At 37.7% G+C, this 17,546-nt stretch overlaps 1 protein-coding gene across 1 annotated transcript; it reads left to right on the top strand.

Moving 5' to 3' along the window:
* The first annotated feature begins 678 nt into the window (after positions 1 to 678).
* Positions 679 to 15,107, top strand: LOC133641073 (PEST proteolytic signal-containing nuclear protein-like). The gene is made up of 5 exons (XM_062034912.1): positions 679 to 827; positions 3,229 to 3,455; positions 5,217 to 5,291; positions 6,802 to 6,857; positions 13,435 to 15,107. The coding sequence occupies exons 1-5, from the start codon at positions 782 to 784 to the stop codon at positions 13,544 to 13,546; spliced, it is 516 nt and encodes a 171-aa protein (XP_061890896.1). The 5' UTR covers positions 679 to 781; the 3' UTR covers positions 13,547 to 15,107.
* Positions 15,108 to 17,546: the final 2,439 nt, after the last annotated feature.

The following is a 17,546-nucleotide window of genomic DNA, read 5'->3' as shown; positions in this document are numbered from 1 at the left end:
AGCTATTAGGCTGCTCTAGTTTTTATTTTATTTATTTATTTATTTTTATTTATTTTTTATTTTATTATTATATTTTTTTAATGCACTGTAGCACTTTGAGGTGGTTTGCTCAATGTAAAGTGCTTTTACAAATACAATCTATTATTATTATTATTGTATATGTAACAAAGTGTAAAGCCATAGGCTCACACGAGTTCTGTAAATAATCCAAATTTGGAGCACAGCGTCATAGTTTTCACAGCTTTTTGGTTGTTAGCGGTAGAAAGCGTTTTAATGTAGAGTTCTAATTCTTTTTTAAAGGCGCAAAAAACTTAGCCAATAGTGTAATGAGGTTGCAAAGGTAAAATTCCTTTTCACCTTTTTTTTCATACTGTGTAAATCCAAATAGCACATTTTTAAAACAAAGCACACATTTGTCATGAATATTGTCCAGGATGACTCTTGTCATTGCAACGAGTGACGCACGGGGGCGCTAAAGAATATAATTTCGTAGATTCTTTTTTAAATATTGTTATTTTTAAACAAGGCAATTCACTTTATTCTTAATCGGAGTTTTTTTTTTAATTTCCAGTATTGTTAATTGATGTGTATAATTGATGTGTATGGTTGATGTATATAAAGTAGTAAAAAGATGGATTTATTTGCCATTTGAGGCGTTGTAGCAGATTTGACGAAAAGAGGGTGGCGCTAAAGAACATCGCGGTCCTCGGACTGAGCGGCGAAGAAGAAACCGAAGTGACGTCAACGAAGAAGAAGCCAAAGTGACGTCACCGAAGCAAAAATGGCGGAGCTCCAGCGCAAGAGGAGAAACTACTCCGACGACGGAGGTGACATCTGTGCTATTTTCACGATATAACTTTCATTTCTCTCGCAGTTTGCTTGCCTTGTTTTACACGTGTCGTATTGTTCATAATCTTGTCATTGGAGCCACGTTGAAAGTGGTATCACGCTAACATGCTCGGTGTTGTTGTTTAGCCAATGCTAATGCTAATGCATTGTTTAATGCTGGATTTGTGTTTTAACTTGTCATGTAATATTATGCTTACTTGATAAGTTCACATTTGGCAAAGGCTCTTTTTAGATCTTTATTTCAGTTCAAACTAGGGCTGGGCGATACGGCTGTAAACTTTATCACGATATACAGTAAATGTTTTATATCGGTCCATATCGATAACTATTGATTTTTTTCATGACCAATGGAAAATAAAGAGCAGAAGAAAATTTATAAAATGTAAACATTTATATTTAAAATATTATTATTATCCCTCAGCTATCAAGGCAGAAAGTAAATGTCAACACAAGCATGGAAAACACTCCAACAATGTCAACAAAATAGTAAAATCATATTGAACACTTAACAATAAGCTCATCAAATGAAGGTGCAAAAATAAGGAATATGTAAGAAATGTTTCCTAAAGTGTAAGAAAATAGTGCAAAGTGTGAAAATGTAAACATAGAGAAACCTAAGAAAAACTATTTTCTGCATGGTTTAGTGGCAGGAAGTTACAACTGTGCTCTAAAGGGTGAGCTAAGGTGGTGTGGTATTAGCGGTCTTGCCTTGCATCATGTACAGACCACATTCCCTTTGGAAAAAATTCAAAAATTGTCCAGGTGCCTTTTCCTCCTTTATCCACAATTTCTTTATTTTGACTTCCTCTTCTCACTCAATGCAAATAATCAAACACCCTTGATAGTTGATATTGTCATCTGATTCGGGATTTTTTTTAAGTGTCAAAAAGTCTGACATTTTTTTCTCAAAAAGTCTGGATTTTTTCAAAGTGTCAAAAAGTCTGAATTTTCTTTGTCAAAAAGTCGGGATATTTTTTAAGTGTCAAAAAGTCTGGATTTTTTTGTCAAAAAATTAGATTTTTTCTAAGTGTCAAAAAGTTGGACATTTTTGGGTCAAAAAGTCGGGATTTTTTGTAAGTGTCAAGAACTCAGGATTTTTTTGTAAGTGTCAAAAAGTCGGAATTTTTTTTGTCAAAAATTCGGGATTTTTTCTAAGTGTCAAAAAGTCTGAATTTTTTTTCTAACCAAAAAAATCCAGACTTTTTGACCAAAAAAATCACATTTTCTAAGTGTCAAAAATTCGGGATTTTTTTCCAAGTGTCAAAAAGTCGGAAATTTTGGGGTCAAAAAGTCGGGATTTTTTACAAGTGTCAAAAAGTCGGAAATTAATTTGTCAAAAAGTCGGAAATTAATTTGTCAAAAAGTCGGAATTTTTTTTGTCAAAAAGTCGGGATTTTTTCTAAGTGTTAAAGGTTGGGATTTTTTCTAAGTGTCAAAAAGTCTGGATTTTTTCCAAGTGTCAAAAGGTTGGGATTTTTTCCAAGTGTCAAAAGGTTGGGATTTTTTCCAAGTGTCAAAAGGTTGGGATTTTTTCCAAGTGTCAAAAGGTTGGGATTTTTTCCAAGTGTCAAAACGTTGGGATTTTTTTGTCAAAAACTCTGGATTTTTTCTAAGTGTCAAAAAGTTGGAATTTTTTGGGTCAAAAAGTCGGTATTTTTTGTAAATGTCAAAAAGTCTGAATTTTTTTGTAAATGTCAAAATATCTGAATTTTTTTGTCAAAAAATCGGGATTTTTTTAAGTGTCAAAAAATCTGAATTTTTTTTGGTAAAAAAATCTGGATTTTTTTCTAAATGTCAAAAAGTCAGGATTTTTTTTGTTAAAAAATCGAATTTTTTTTAGGTAAAAAATTTTGAATTTTTTTTTTCAAAAGGTCGGGATTTTTTCTAAGTGTCAAAAAGTCTGGATTTTTTTTCTCAAAAAGTCGACATATTTTTGTCAAATGTTGGGATTTTTTCTAGGTCTCAAAAAGTCGGAATTTTTTCCAAGTGTCAAATGTTTGGGATTTTTGTAAGTGTCAAAAAACTGGATTTTTGTGTCAGCATGTCACTCCTAATGATCGGTGATCACTTCCTGCGTTGCTGGGTTACCAGAGAGCGAGTGTCTTTGTCCATGCAACCAACCTTGCTTCCACACTTCCACTTTCCTCTGCCATAGAAGAAAAAAGACAAATCCAAGGTTTAATGAAAGACATTTTAATTGATACTGCTACCATGTCTACAATGACATACATTGATCGCCAAGCCCTAGTTCAAACTGGAAGATTTTGTACCGTCGCCGCGATCGTGCAGCAATGTGGCTGAAGCATAGCCACGCAGGTAAAGGTGTACCTGTGTAATCCAACCGTTGTTCACCTTGGTGAGTTGTCTTGCCTCAAGCAGGGCCGCAGGAGGAGGGAGGCAGAGTGAAAACTAAGCCTGTCTCTTGTAGCACGCTGGCTGGAGGAGCGAGCACCCTCAAACGCACGTCCCAGCACCTCGCCTCCGATGAGGAGGACGGACCCCCCGCCGAGACACCCGCACCCCGCAAAGCCTCCAAAATAGGCTTCGGCTTGAGCAGTCAGGCTGGCAAAAAGTCCAATCCCATATCCATCAAGCTTGGAGCAAATGTGAGTAAATAGCTGGATAAACATACTAGACATCGACCCATGTGGTTTTTTCAGGGCCGATATCGATTAGTAGTAGTGAAGGAGGCCGATACTTGGAGGTGATATTCATTTGCAGTAAAAGTTATTTAAACATAAATAATGCGGGTCAGTAAACATCTGCACTATGTGTGTCGCAAATCTTTGTTGACAGAAATGTAATATTTATTCTACACATTTTTACAACATTAGAAAACATTAGTAAAACTTCTCAGAGGGTGACATAACTCCTGGAAATGACTGTCTTAAAATGGCCAAAGGTGTATAGATGTGTGTGTCCGAGGTAAAGGAAACTTCTTCTTCTAATGGATTTATTACAATCTTTGCATGCTGGGTAACGTTTGCTGTGGTCTGGAACAACATGGCACACAAACATGCCAATATTACATACAGATAATGTGTCATGAGACATGCAAATATAAATGATATACAAAGAGGATAAACGTAAAGGATATTAATATACCTACAAAAGATGCGTAAAGATGCCTAAATAGCATGTTAGCATGGATTAGCCCTGACCAAATATGTCTTGATTATGACTCCACACAAGTCAATAACATCAAAAGAGCTCACCTTTGTGCATGCATGCACAGTATAAAAGGTTTGGTGGACAAAACGAGACAAAGAAGGAGTGGCATAAAACAGGTCTTTCTGTGGCAGCGTCGGAGAAAGTTGTGCATGTAAACAAACTGTTGCGTCACAGTCCACACAACTACGGTGAGTTCAAGGACCATCAATTAGTAGAACAAAACAAATCTTTGCAAGCTGGGTAATGTTTGCTGTGGTCTGGAACAACATGGCGTACAAACAACTATCAGAAATGCAGCCAATATTACATACAGATAATGTGTCATGAGACATGCAAATATAAATTAAATACACAGAGGACATGAGTAAAGGACATTAAATGAGTTCAAATATAGCTACAAATGAGGCATAATGAGGCAATATGTACTCACAGCTAGCCTAAGTAGCATGTTGGCATGGATTAGCACTGACTAAATATGCCTGATTAGCACTCCATGCAAGTCAATAACATCAACAAAGCTCACCTTTGTGCATTCATGCACAGTATAAAAGGTTTGGTGGACAAAATGAGACAAAGAAGGAGGGGCATAAAACAGGTCTTTCTGTGGCAGTGTCGGAGAAAGTTGTACATGGTAACAAACTACGGTGAGTTCAAGGACCACCTGAATTAGTAGGACAAAACTGTACAAGACACCACTAATTAGTTGTATACAGTAAATACTGCTATTATATGTACATATTGTATCTGCTGTTAACTTTATTACTGCTATCATATGTACATATTGTATCTGCTGTTAACTTTAATACTGCTATCATATGTACATATTGTATCTGCTGTTAACTTTAATACTGCTATCATATGTACATATTGTATCTGCTGTTAACTTTATTACTGCTATCATATGTACATATTGTATCTGCTGTTAACTTTAATACTGCTATCATATGTACATATTGTATCTGCTGTTAACTTTATTACTGCTATCATATGTACATATTGTATATGCTGTTAACTTTAATACTGCTATCATATGTACATATTGTATCTGCTGTTAACTTTATTACTGCTATCATATGTACATATTGTATCTGCTGTTAACTTTAATACTGCTATCATATGTACATATTGTATCTGCTGTTGATTGATTAAGTGTAAACATGTTGTTAATCAATGTGTTGTCTTGTGTGTCCCAATAGAAACCTAAAGAACCTGCTCCAACAGTTCCTGCAAAGAAACCTGGCATGTCCTCAGTTTTCAATGAGGATGATGATGTAAGTACTCACGTACTACACTTTGCTTTCCTACTGACCCAAATATAAGACACCGCTGTTTATTTTTGTCCTTGGACCAAAGACTGAGCAGAAAAAAACCCATGAATTTTATTTAGACAAAAGTTTGTTTTGCATTTTAACATGTAAACATTGTTGGTGGCTAGCAATGCAGCTAATGTTAGCAATCAGTTCTACATCTAAATCACTATAAATGCATTCAAAAGTGTCAACAATACTTCATTTTTGTTGTGTAACATGTATAATAACTAACTGTACAACTTTGTTATTGTAAGAGAGAACACTGAGGAACTCTTTTTCTAGCGTGCTAACACATCAGCATGCTAAGGTGTTAGCCGTAAAAGCTAACTACGGCAAGAGATAAGCTAGCTTCTACTTTTGAGTTAGTAATACACAACAATGTGATGTTATGAAAACATGAACAATCATATTACACTATCTCTGCTACACCTTCAAAATAAGACAACCTATTCTTTTGAGGCTTTTATTTTTATGGAAAATATGTGGATCATAAGAAAGTTTGCACTGACTAGAAGTGTTTGCACGTCCACACCAAATCTACATGAGAGACTAAGTTTGCACGTCCACACCAAATCTACATGAGAGACTAAGTTTGCACGTCCACACCAAATCTACATGAGAGACTAAGTTTGCACGTCCACACCAAATCTACATGAGAGACTAAGTTTGCACGTCCACACCAAATCTACATGAGAAACTAAGTTTGCACGTCCACACCAAATCTACATGAGAGACTAAGTTTGCACGTCCACACCAAATCTACATGAGAGACTAAGTTTGCACGTCCACACCAAATCTACATGAGAGACTAAGTTTGCACGTCCACACCAAATCTACATGAGAAACTAAGTTTGCACGTCCACACCAAATCTACATGAGAGACTAAGTTTGCACGTCCACACCAAATCTACATGAGAGACTAAGTTTGCACGTCCACACCAAATCTACATGAGAGACTAAGTTTGCACGTCCACACCAAATCTACATGAGAGACTAAGTTTGCACGTCCACACCAAATCTACATGAGAGACTAAGTTTGCACGTCCACACCAAATCTACATGAGAGACTAAGTTTGCACGTCCACACCAAATCTACATGAGAGACTAAGTTTGCACGTCCACACCAAATCTACATGAGAGACTAAGTTTGCACGTCCACACCAAATCTACATGAGAGACTAAGTTTGCACGTCCACACCAAATCTACATGAGAGACTAAGTTTGCACGTCCACACCAAATCTACATGAGAGACTAAGTTTGCACGTCCACACCAAATCTACATGAGAAACTAAGTTTGCACGTCCACACCAAATCTACATGAGAGACTAAGTTTGCACGTCCACACCAAATCTACATGAGAGACTAAGTTTGCACGTCCACACCAAATCTACATGAGAAACTAAGTTTGCACGTCCACACCAAATCTACATGAGAAACTAACAGAACTGAACATGTTCTCTGTCCTTGCAGAGTGAACCTGAAGAGATGCCACCAGAAGCCAAGATGAGGATGAGGAACGTCGGCAGGTGTGTTCATAAATATTTATTACCTGCTTTGCACAAGTAAACACGCTGCAGGACTGGTATCACACACAAGTAAACACTCTGCTTGTGTCGCACATGATATCACACACAAGTAAACACTCTGCTTGTGTCGCACATGATATCACACACAAGTAAAAACTCTGCAGGACTGCTTGTATCGCACATGATATCACACAGAAGTAAACATGCTGCAGGACTGCTTGTATCGCACATGATATCACACACAAGTAAACACTCTGCTTGTGTCGCACATGATATCACACACTAGTAAACACGCTGCAGTACTGCTTGTATCGCACATGATATCACACACAAGTAAACACTCTGCAGGACTGGTTGTATCGCACATGATATCACACACAAGTAAACACGCACACACACTGGGGTTCAATTCCCACCTTCTACCATCCTAGTCACGTCCGTTGTGTCCTTGGGCAAGACACTTCACCCTTGCTCCTGATGGCTGCTGGTTAGCGCCTTGCATGGCAGCTCCCGCCATCAGTGTGTGAATGTGTGTGTGAATGTGTGTGTGAATGTGTGTGTGTGAATGTGTGTGTGTGAATGTGTGTGTGAATGTGTGTGTGTGAATGTGTGTGTGTGAATGTGTGTGTGAATGTGTGTGTGAATGTGTGTGTGTGAATGTGTGTGTGAATGTGTGTGTGTGAATGTGTGTGTGAATGGGTGAATGTGTGTGTGAATGTGTGTGTGAATATGTGTGTGTGAATGTGTGAGTGAATGTGTGTGTGAATGTGTGTGTGAATATGTGTGTGTGAATGTGTGTGTGAATGGGTGAATGTGTGAGTGAATGTGTGTGTGAATGTGTGTGTGAATGTGTGAATGTGTGTGTGAATGTGTGTGTGAATGGGTGAATGTGTGTGTGAATGTGTGTGTGAATGTGTGGGTGAATGTGTGTGTGAATGGGTGAACGTGTGGGTGAATGTGTGTGTGAATGGGTGAATGTGTGTGTGAATGTGTGTGTGAATGGGTGAATGTGTGTGTGAAAGTGTGTGTGAATGTGTGTGTGAATGGGTGAATGTGTGTGTGAATGTGTGTGTGAATGTGTGTGTGAATGTGTGTGTGAATGTGTGTGTGAATGTGTGTGTGAATGTGTGGGTGAATGTGTGTGTGAACGTGTGGGTGAATGTGTGTGTGAATGGGTGTGTGAATGTGTGGGTGAATGGGTGAATGTGTGGGTGAATGTGTGTGTGAATGTGTGAATGTGTGTGTGAATGTGTGTGTGAATGTGTGTGTGAATGGGTGTGTGAATGTGTGTGTGAATGTGTGGGTGAATGTGTGGGTGAATGTGAATGTGTGTGTGAATGTGTGTGTGAATGTGAATGTGTGTGTGAATGTGTGTGTGAATGTGTGTGTGAATGTGTGTGTGTGAATGTGTGTGTGTGAATGTGTGTGTGAATGTGTGTGTGTGAATGTGTGTGTGTGAATGTGTGTGTGAATGTGTGTGTGAATGTGTGTGTGTGAATGTGTGTGTGAATGTGTGTGTGAATGTGTGTGTGTGAATGTGTGTGTGAATGGGTGAATGTGTGTGTGAATGTGTGTGTGAATATGTGTGTGTGAATGTGTGAGTGAATGTGTGTGTGAATGTGTGTGTGAATATGTGTGTGTGAATGTGTGTGTGAATGGGTGAATGTGTGAGTGAATGTGTGTGTGAATGTGTGTGTGAATGTGTGAATGTGTGTGTGAATGTGTGTGTGAATGGGTGAATGTGTGTGTGAATGTGTGTGTGAATGTGTGGGTGAATGTGTGTGTGAATGGGTGAACGTGTGGGTGAATGTGTGTGTGAATGGGTGAATGTGTGTGTGAATGTGTGTGTGAATGGGTGAATGTGTGTGTGAAAGTGTGTGTGAATGTGTGTGTGAATGGGTGAATGTGTGTGTGAATGTGTGTGTGAATGTGTGTGTGAATGTGTGTGTGAATGTGTGTGTGAATGTGTGTGTGAATGTGTGGGTGAATGTGTGTGTGAACGTGTGGGTGAATGTGTGTGTGAATGGGTGTGTGAATGTGTGGGTGAATGGGTGAATGTGTGGGTGAATGTGTGTGTGAATGTGTGAATGTGTGTGTGAATGTGTGTGTGAATGTGTGTGTGAATGGGTGTGTGAATGTGTGTGTGAATGTGTGGGTGAATGTGTGGGTGAATGTGAATGTGTGTGTGAATGTGTGTGTGAATGTGAATGTGTGTGTGAATGTGTGTGTGAATGTGTGTGTGAATGTGTGTGTGAATGTGTGTGTGTGAAAGTGTGTGTGAATGTGTGTGTGAATGTGTGTGTGTGAATTTGTGTGTGAATGGGTGAATGTGTGTGTGAATGTGTGAATGTGTGTGTGAATGTGTGTGTGAATGTGTGTGTGAATGGGTGAATGTGTGTGTGAATGTGTGGGTGAATGTGTGTGTGAATGTGTGTGTGAATGTGTGTGTGAATGTGTGTGTGTGAATGTGTGTGTGAATGTGTGTGTGAATGGGTGAATGTGTGGGTGAATGTGTGTGTGAATGTGTGTGTGAATGTGTGTGTGTGAATGTGTGTGTGAATGTGTGTGTGAATGGGTGAATGTGTAAATAGTGTCAAAGTGCTTTGAGTACCTTGAAGGTAGAAAAGTGCAATACAAGTATAACCCATTTATCATTTATTATTTATTTATCATCCATGTTTGCTGTTTTGATGATATGAAGTGTAATAAGTGTTACAATTAGGGCTGGGCGATACGGCCTTTTTTTAATATGTGGATATTTTGTCTTAGCTTTGAATGCACACTTGATGCATGTAATCCCAGCAGTATGATGATGTCTACATTCTTCTTCATACTGCATTCATATATGCTACTTTGAAACTTTCATGCAGAGAGAAACCACAACTAAAAGTGTATTTATGAAACAGTTATTAAGCAGTGGCACAAACATTCATTTCATTTTAAAAGAGAAAGTGCAAGATTGTCAGAGACATTTTAAAACAAGCTATGAGTGCACTTTTGTGCATGATGTCACTAAGATGACATATCAAAACAACACTACATTAAAGTGCACTTTTTGTACAGAACACCACTACAATAGTTTAAAACCAGTAAAGTGCACTTTTTGTACAGAACGCCACTACGATAGTTTAAAACCAGTAAAGTGCACTTTTTGTACAGAACGCCACTACAATAGTTTAAAAACAAATAAAGTGCACTTTTTGTACAGAACGCCACTACGATAGTTTAAAACCAGTAAAGTGCACTTTTTGTACAGAACGCCACTACAATAGTTTAAAACCAGTAAAGTGCACTTTTTGTACAGAACGCCACTACAATAGTTTAAAAACAAATAAAGTGCACTTTTTGTACAGAACGCCACTACAATAGTTTAAAACTACTAAAGTGCACTTTTGTGCATGATGTCACACAAGATATGTCAATAAGTGTCAAATAAAAATGAGCTGCATATCAAATAGTGTATGTCCTTCACTATGTGGTAGGTTCCTGCGGACGTTATCTCCTTCTGGTGTTGACTATTTGTTTCATACGGTGTTGATGTGGAAATGGTTGCTTGGGCATTTTGTGGGTGTGGCACCGGCCGGAGATGTTGACATGCGGAGTTTCAAGCACTCTTCATTCTCTAGCGGGTGACTTTTCAAATGATGCTACATATTAGCAGTAATGCTACTTTTTTTGTAACAACGCTTTTGCCGCATACTTGACATATTACTGTTGTCTGTTCAACATCTTCCCGCTTGAAGCCAAACCACCGCCAGACGATGGACCCCCTGCTGTTTTTCTTAGGAATGAATTCTTCCTTCATTTATTACCAGATTGGCACCTTCCTTCTCTCGTATTACCACTCGCACCACAGCTAACTTTAGCCATGCTGCTACCTGTCTGCTCCGCGAGGGCGTATGTGACGTATGCAAGAAGGTGCGCTTGTTTTACGTCTCTGTGAGAAGGAGAGACAGGAAAGAGTGAGAAGAGCCTGTAGTGTAACGCCCGCAGCTAAAAGCAACTGCGTGAGAACGTATACTCCAATATCACCATTATAGTCATTTTCTATATCGCACCGAGACAAACCCGCGATATATTCAGTATATTCCATGTATCGCCCAGCCCTACTTCCAATACATGAATGTTTCATTCACATTCTTCACACAATGCAATTTAAAAACGTATTTTTCTTTTTGCTGCTAACACCAAAGTGTTTAGTGGACATTTTCCAAAGTACCGTATTTTTCGGAGTATAAGTCGCTCCAGAGTATAAGTCGCTCCGGCCGAAAATGCACAATCAAGAAGGAAAAAAACATATATAAGTCGCACTGGAGTATAAGTCGCATTTTTGGGGGAAATGTATTTGATAAAATCCAACAGCAAGAATAGACATTTGAAAGGCAATTTAAAATGTCTAAATAGTGAACAACAGGCTGAATAAGTGTACGTTATATGAGGCATAAATAACCAACTGCTATGTTAACCTCACATATTATGGTAAGAGTCATTCAAATAACTATAACATATAGAACATGCTATACGTTTACCAAACAATCTGTCACTCCTAATCGCTAAATCCCATGAAATCTTCTACGTCTAGTCCAGGGGTCACCAACCTTTTTGAAACCAAGAGCTACTTCTTGGGTAGTGATTCATGCGAAGGACTACCAGTTTGATACACACTTCAATAAATTGCCAGAAATAGCCAATTTGCTCAATTTACCTTTAACTCTATGTTATTATTAATAATTAATGATATTTACACTTAATTGAACGGTTTAAAAGAGGAGAAAACACAAAAAAAATGACAATTACATTTTGAAACATAGTTTATCTTCAATTTCGACTCTTTAAAATTCAAAATTCAACCGAAAAAAAGAAGAGGAAAACTAGCTAATTCGAATCTTTTTGAAAAATTAAAAAAATAATTTATGGAACATCATTAGTAATTTTTCCTGATTAAGATTAATTTTAGAATTTTGATGACATGTTTTAAATAGGTTAAAATCCAATCTGCACTTTGTTAGAATATATAACAAATTGGACCAAGCTATATTTCTAACAAAGACAAATCATTATTTCTTCTAGATTTTCCAGAACAAAAATTTTAAAACAAATTCAAAAGCCTTTGAAATAAGATTTAAATTTGATTCTACAGATTTTCTAGATTTGCCGGAATAACTTTTTGGAATTTTAATCATAATAAGTTTGAAGAAATATTTCACAAATATTCTTCGTCCAAAAAAACAGAAGCTAAAATGAAGAATTAAATTAAAATGTATTTATTATTCTTTACAATAAAAAAAAAAAAAAATACTTGAACATTGATTTAAATTGTCAGGAAAGAAGAGGAAGGAATTTAAAAGGTAAAAAGGTATATGTGTTTAAAAATCCTAAAATCATTTTTAAGGTTGTATTTTTTTTCTCTAAAATTGTCTTTCTGAAAGTTATAAGAAGCAAAGTAAAAAATAAATGAATTTATTTAAACAAGTGAAGACCAAGTCTTTAAAATATTTTCTTGGATTTTCAAATTTTATTTGAGTTTTGTCTCTCTTAGAATTAAAAATGTCGGGCAAAGCGAGACCAGCTTGCTAGTAAATAAATACAATTGAAAAAATAGAGGCAGCTCACTGGTAAGTGCTGCTCTTTGAGCTATTTTTAGAACAGGCCAGCGGGCTACTCATCTGGTCCTTACGGGCTACCTGGTGCCCGCGGGCACCACGTTGGTGACCCCTGGACTAGTCTCTTACGTGAATGACATCAATAATATTATTGGATATTTTACGCTAATGTGTTCATCATTTCACACATAAGTCGCTCCGGAGTATAAGTCGCTCCAGAGTATAAGTCGCTCCGGAGTATAAGTCGCTCCGGAGTATAAGTCGCTCCCGAGTATAAGTCGCTCCCGAGTATAAGTCGCTCCCGAGTATAAGTCGCTCCCGAGTATAAGTCGCTCCTGAGTATAAGTCGCTCCCGAGTATAAGTCGCTCCCGAGTATAAGTCGCTCCCGAGTATAAGTCGCTCCCGAGTATAAGTCGCTCCCGAGTATAAGTCGCTCCCGAGTATAAGTCGCTCCTGAGTATAAGTCGCTCCCGAGTATAAGTCGCTCCCGAGTATAAGTCGCTCCCGAGTATAAGTCGCTCCCGAGCACAAGTCGCTCCCGAGTACAAGTCGCTCCGGAGTACAAGTCGCTCCGGAGTATAAGTCGCTCCGGAGTATAAGTCGCTCCGGAGTATAAGTCGCTCCGGAGTATAAGTCGCTCCCGAGTATAAGTCGCTCCCGAGTACAAGTCGCTCCGGAGTACAAGTCGCTCCCGAGTACAAGTCGCTCCCGAGTACAAGTCGCTCCCGAGTACAAGTCGCTCCGGAGTATAAGTCGCTCCGGAGTATAAGTCGCTCCGGAGTATAAGTCGCTCCCGAGTATAAGTCGCTCCCGAGTATAAGTCGCACCCCCGGCCAAACTATGGAAAAAAACTGCCACTTATAGTCCAAAGAATACGGTATTATGAAGACTGTCCTTTCTTGCTGGCACTTTGTCTACAAAGTTGCGCCGCTTCAGTGGTATCATTTAGCAGACATGTGGGTCATCTTTTCAGGGAGACGCCAACATCGGCAGGACCCAACTCCTTCAACAAGGGCAAGCAAGGCTTCTCTGATCACCAGAAACTTTGGGAGAAGAAGCTGAAAGCCCAAGCAGACAAGTTGTAAGCAATTGTGCAACCTCACCTGAGATATCAGTAGTCATGTTTTCTTCAACCTCACCTGAGATATCAATAATTATATTTTGTTCAACCTCACCTGAGATATCTACAGTCATATATTGTTCAACCTCACCTGAGATATCTATAATCATATATTGTTGAACCACACGTGAGCTATGTGTAGAAGTAATGTGTATTGATGTCTACACGACATATGTAATATCCATGGCAAGCAGCTCCTCCACAGGTGAGGCTGCTCAGGTGTCCTCCCCTGCTCGCTTCTCTCATGTTTGTGTAAAAATGTACATAGCAGTGTTTTTATTCCAGCATTTCTTGTCTTCTGCTGTGTACCACCACTTTGCTCCTGTCGCTATCTTTCTACTCCACACCTTTTCATTACTTTCTACTCCACACCTTTTCATTACTTTCTACTCCACACCTTTTCATTACTTTCTACTCCACACCTTTTCATTACTTTCTACTCCACACCTTTTGATTACTTTCTACTCCACACCTTGTTTACTTTCTACTCCACACCTTTTCATTACTTTCTACTCCACACCTTTTCATTACTTTCTACTCCACACCTTTTGATTACTTTCTACTCCACACCTTTTCATTACTTTCTACTCCACACCTTTTGATTAGTTTCTACTCCACACCTTTTGATTACTTTCTACTCCACACCTTTTGATTACTTTCTACTCCACACCTTTTGATTACTTTCTACTCCACACCTTTTGATTACTTTCTACTTCACACCTTTTGATTACTTTCTACTCCACACCTTTTGATTACTTTCTACTCCACACCTTGTGTTTACTTTCTACTCCACACCTTTTGATTACTTTCTACTCCACACCTTTTGATTACTTTCTACTCCACACCTTTTGATTACTTTCTACTCCACACCTTTTCATTACTTTCTACTCCACACCTTTTGATTAGTTTCTACTCCACACCTTTTCATTACTTTCTACTCCACACCTTTTGATTAGTTTCTACTCCACACCTTTTGATTACTTTCTACTCCACACCTTTTCATTACTTTCTACTCCACACCTTTTGATTACTTTCTACTCCACACCTTTTGATTACTTTCTACTCCACACCTTTTGATTACTTTCTACTCCACACCTTTTCATTACTTTCTACTCCACACCTTTTGATTACTTTCTACTCCACACCTTTTGATTACTTTCTACTCCACACCTTTTGATTACTTTCTACTCCACACCTTTTGATTAGTTTCTACTCCACACCTTTTGATTACTTTCTACTCCACACCTTTTGATTGGTTTCTACTCCACACCTTTTGATTACTTTCTACTCCACACCTTTTGATTAGTTTCTACTCCACACCTTTTGATTACTTTCTACTCCGCACCTTTTGATTACTTTCTACTCCACACCTTTTGATTAGTTTGTGCTTCCTGGTGGAAATGAAAGCTTCATGTGACCTGAATAAGACAAGATGTCCTCTCCCCTGCTAGTGAACTCTTTGATAATAAAACAAATCTTGTCTGTCTTTCAAACATTATGTTGCAATTCAGTCCAATAAACATTTTGAAGATATTTGTGTGTATTGTGAGATGGATGTCTCCAAAGTCCATCCATCCATCTTCTTCCACTTATCCTAAGTCGGGTGGCGGGGGCAGCAGCCTAAGCAGAGAAGCCCAGACTTCTCTCTCCTAGTTACTTCATCCAGCTCTTCCCGGGGTTCCCCAATTTGGTCCCAGGCCAGCTGGGAGACTTAGTCTCTCCATCGTGTCCTGCCCGAACCACCTCTTGATGTGGAGGAGCAGTGGGTTTACCTTGAGCTCCTCCCGGATGACAGATCTTCTCACCCTATTTTTAAAGGGAGAGACCCGCCACCCGACGGAGGAAACTCATTTTGGCCGTCTGTACACGTGTTCTTGTCCGTTCGTGTAAGAAAATAGTACAAAGTGTAAAAATGTAAACATAGAGAAACCTAAGAAAAACTATTTTCTGCAGGTTTAGTGGCAGGAAGTTACAACTGTGCTCTAAAGGGTGAGCTAAGGTGGTAGCAGTCTTGCCTTGCATCATGTACAGACCACATTCCCTTTGGAAAAAAATTCAAAAATTGTCCAGGTGACTTTTCCTCCTTTATCCACAATTTCTTCATTTTGACTTCATCTTCTCACTCAATGCAAAGAATCAACCACACTTGATGGTTGATATTGTCACCTGATTCTGCAGTTTTTCCAAGTGTCAAAAAGTCGGGATTTTTTTCTAAATGTCAAAAAGTTAGAATTGTTTTCTAAATGTCAAAAAGTCTGGATTTTTTTCTAAATGTCAAAAAATCTGGATTTTTTTCCATGTGTCAAAAAGTTGGAATTTTTTTTGTCAAAAAGTCTGAATTTTTTTCTAATTGTCAAAAAGTTGGAATTTTTTCTAAATGTCAAAAAGTCTGGATTTTTTTCTAAATGTCAAAAAATCTAGATTTTTTTCCATGTGTCAAAAAGTTGGAATTTTTTTTGTCAAAAAGTTTGATTTTTTTTTTAAAAGTCGGGATTGTGTCAAAAAGTTGGATTTTTTTTCTAAATGTCAAAAAGTCAGGATTTTTTTCCAAGTGTCAATGTTGGGAAATTTTTTGTCAAAAAGTCTGGATTTTTTTGGTCAAAAAGTTTGGAATTTTTTTGGTCAAAAAGTCTGGAATTTTTTGGTCAAAAAGTCGTAATTTTTTCTAAGTGTCAAAAAATCTGGATTTTTTCCAAGTGTCAAAAAGTCGGGATTTTTTCTATATGTCAAAAAATCTGGATTTTTTCTAAATGTCAAAGTCTGTTTTTTTTCTAAATGTCAAAAAGTCAGGATTTTTTCTAAATGTCAAAGTCTGTTTTTTTTCTAAATGTCAAAGTCTGTTTTTTTTCTAAATGTCAAAAAGTCAGGATTTTTTCTAAATGTCAAAGTCTGTTTTTTTTTCTAAATGTCAAAAAGTCAGGATTTTTTCCAAGTGTCAAACAGTCTGAATTGTTTTTGTCAAAAAGTCGGGATTTTTTGAAAGTGTCAGAAAGTCGGAATTTTTTTGGTCAAAAAGTTGGAATTTTTTGGTCAAAAGGTCGGAATTTTTCTAAGTGTCAAAAAGTCGGGATTTTTTTCTAAGTGTCAAAAAGTCGGGATTTTTTCTAAGTGTCAAAAAGTCGGGATTTTTTCTAAGTGTCAAAAAGTCGGGATTTTTTCTAAGTGTCAAAAAATCGGGATTTTTTCTAAGTGTCGAAAAGTCAGGATTTTTTCTAAGTGTCAAACAGTCTGAATTGTTTTTGTCAAAAAATCGGGATTTTTTGAGTGTCAAATCTGGATTTTTTTGGTCAAAAAGTCGGGATTTTTTCTAAGTGTCAAAAAATCGAGATTTTTTCTAAATGTCAAAAAGTCTGGATTTATTCTAAGTGTCAAAAATTCAGGGTTCTTGTCCTTTCGGTTATAATCCAAAATTCATGACCATAGGTGAGGATGGGGACGTAGATCGACCGGTAAATCGAGATCTTTGCCTTCTGGCTCAGCTCCTTCTTCACCATGAGGGACTGACGCAGGGTCCGCATTACTGCAGACACCGCACCGATCCACTCTCCCCTCACTCGTGAATTTTTTTTGTCAAAAAGTCTGAATTATTTTTTTAAAAAGTCGGGATTGTGTTAAAAAGTTGGATTTTTTTTTTTGTCAAAAAGTTGGAATTTTTTTTCTAAATGTCAAAAAGTCAGGATTTTTTTCCAAGTGTCAATGTTGGAAATTTTTTTGTCAAGTCTGGATTTTTTTTGGTCAAAAAGTTGGAATTTTTTTGGTCAAAAAGTCTGGAATTTTTTGGTCAAAAAGTCTGAATTTGTCTAAGTTTCAAAAAATCTGGATTTTTTCTAAGTGTCAAAAAGTCGGGATTTTTTCTATATGTCAAAAAATCTGGATTTTTTTCTAAATGTCAAAAAGTCGTTTTTTTTTCTAAATGTCAAAAAGTGGTTTTTTTTTCTAAGTGTCAAAAAGTCAGGATTTTTTCC

This window comes from Entelurus aequoreus, linkage group LG02 (genome assembly GCF_033978785.1).
Source record: "Entelurus aequoreus isolate RoL-2023_Sb linkage group LG02, RoL_Eaeq_v1.1, whole genome shotgun sequence".
NCBI classification, from domain to species: Eukaryota; Metazoa; Chordata; class Actinopteri; order Syngnathiformes; family Syngnathidae; genus Entelurus; species Entelurus aequoreus.
The sequence above is the reverse complement of the archived record's forward strand: the minus strand, read 5'-3'. Positions and strand labels throughout refer to the sequence as shown.

Coding starts and splice junctions, on each gene's coding strand:
- LOC133641073 (XM_062034912.1), top strand. CDS start 782: ATGGCGGAGCTCCAGCGCAAGAGGAGAAACTACTCCGACGACGGAG. Junction 5,292..6,801: donor TTTTCAATGAGGATGATGAT/GTAAGTACTCAC, acceptor CTGTCCTTGCAG/AGTGAACCTGAAGAGATGCC. Junction 6,858..13,434: donor AGGATGAGGAACGTCGGCAG/GTGTGTTCATAA, acceptor TCATCTTTTCAG/GGAGACGCCAACATCGGCAG.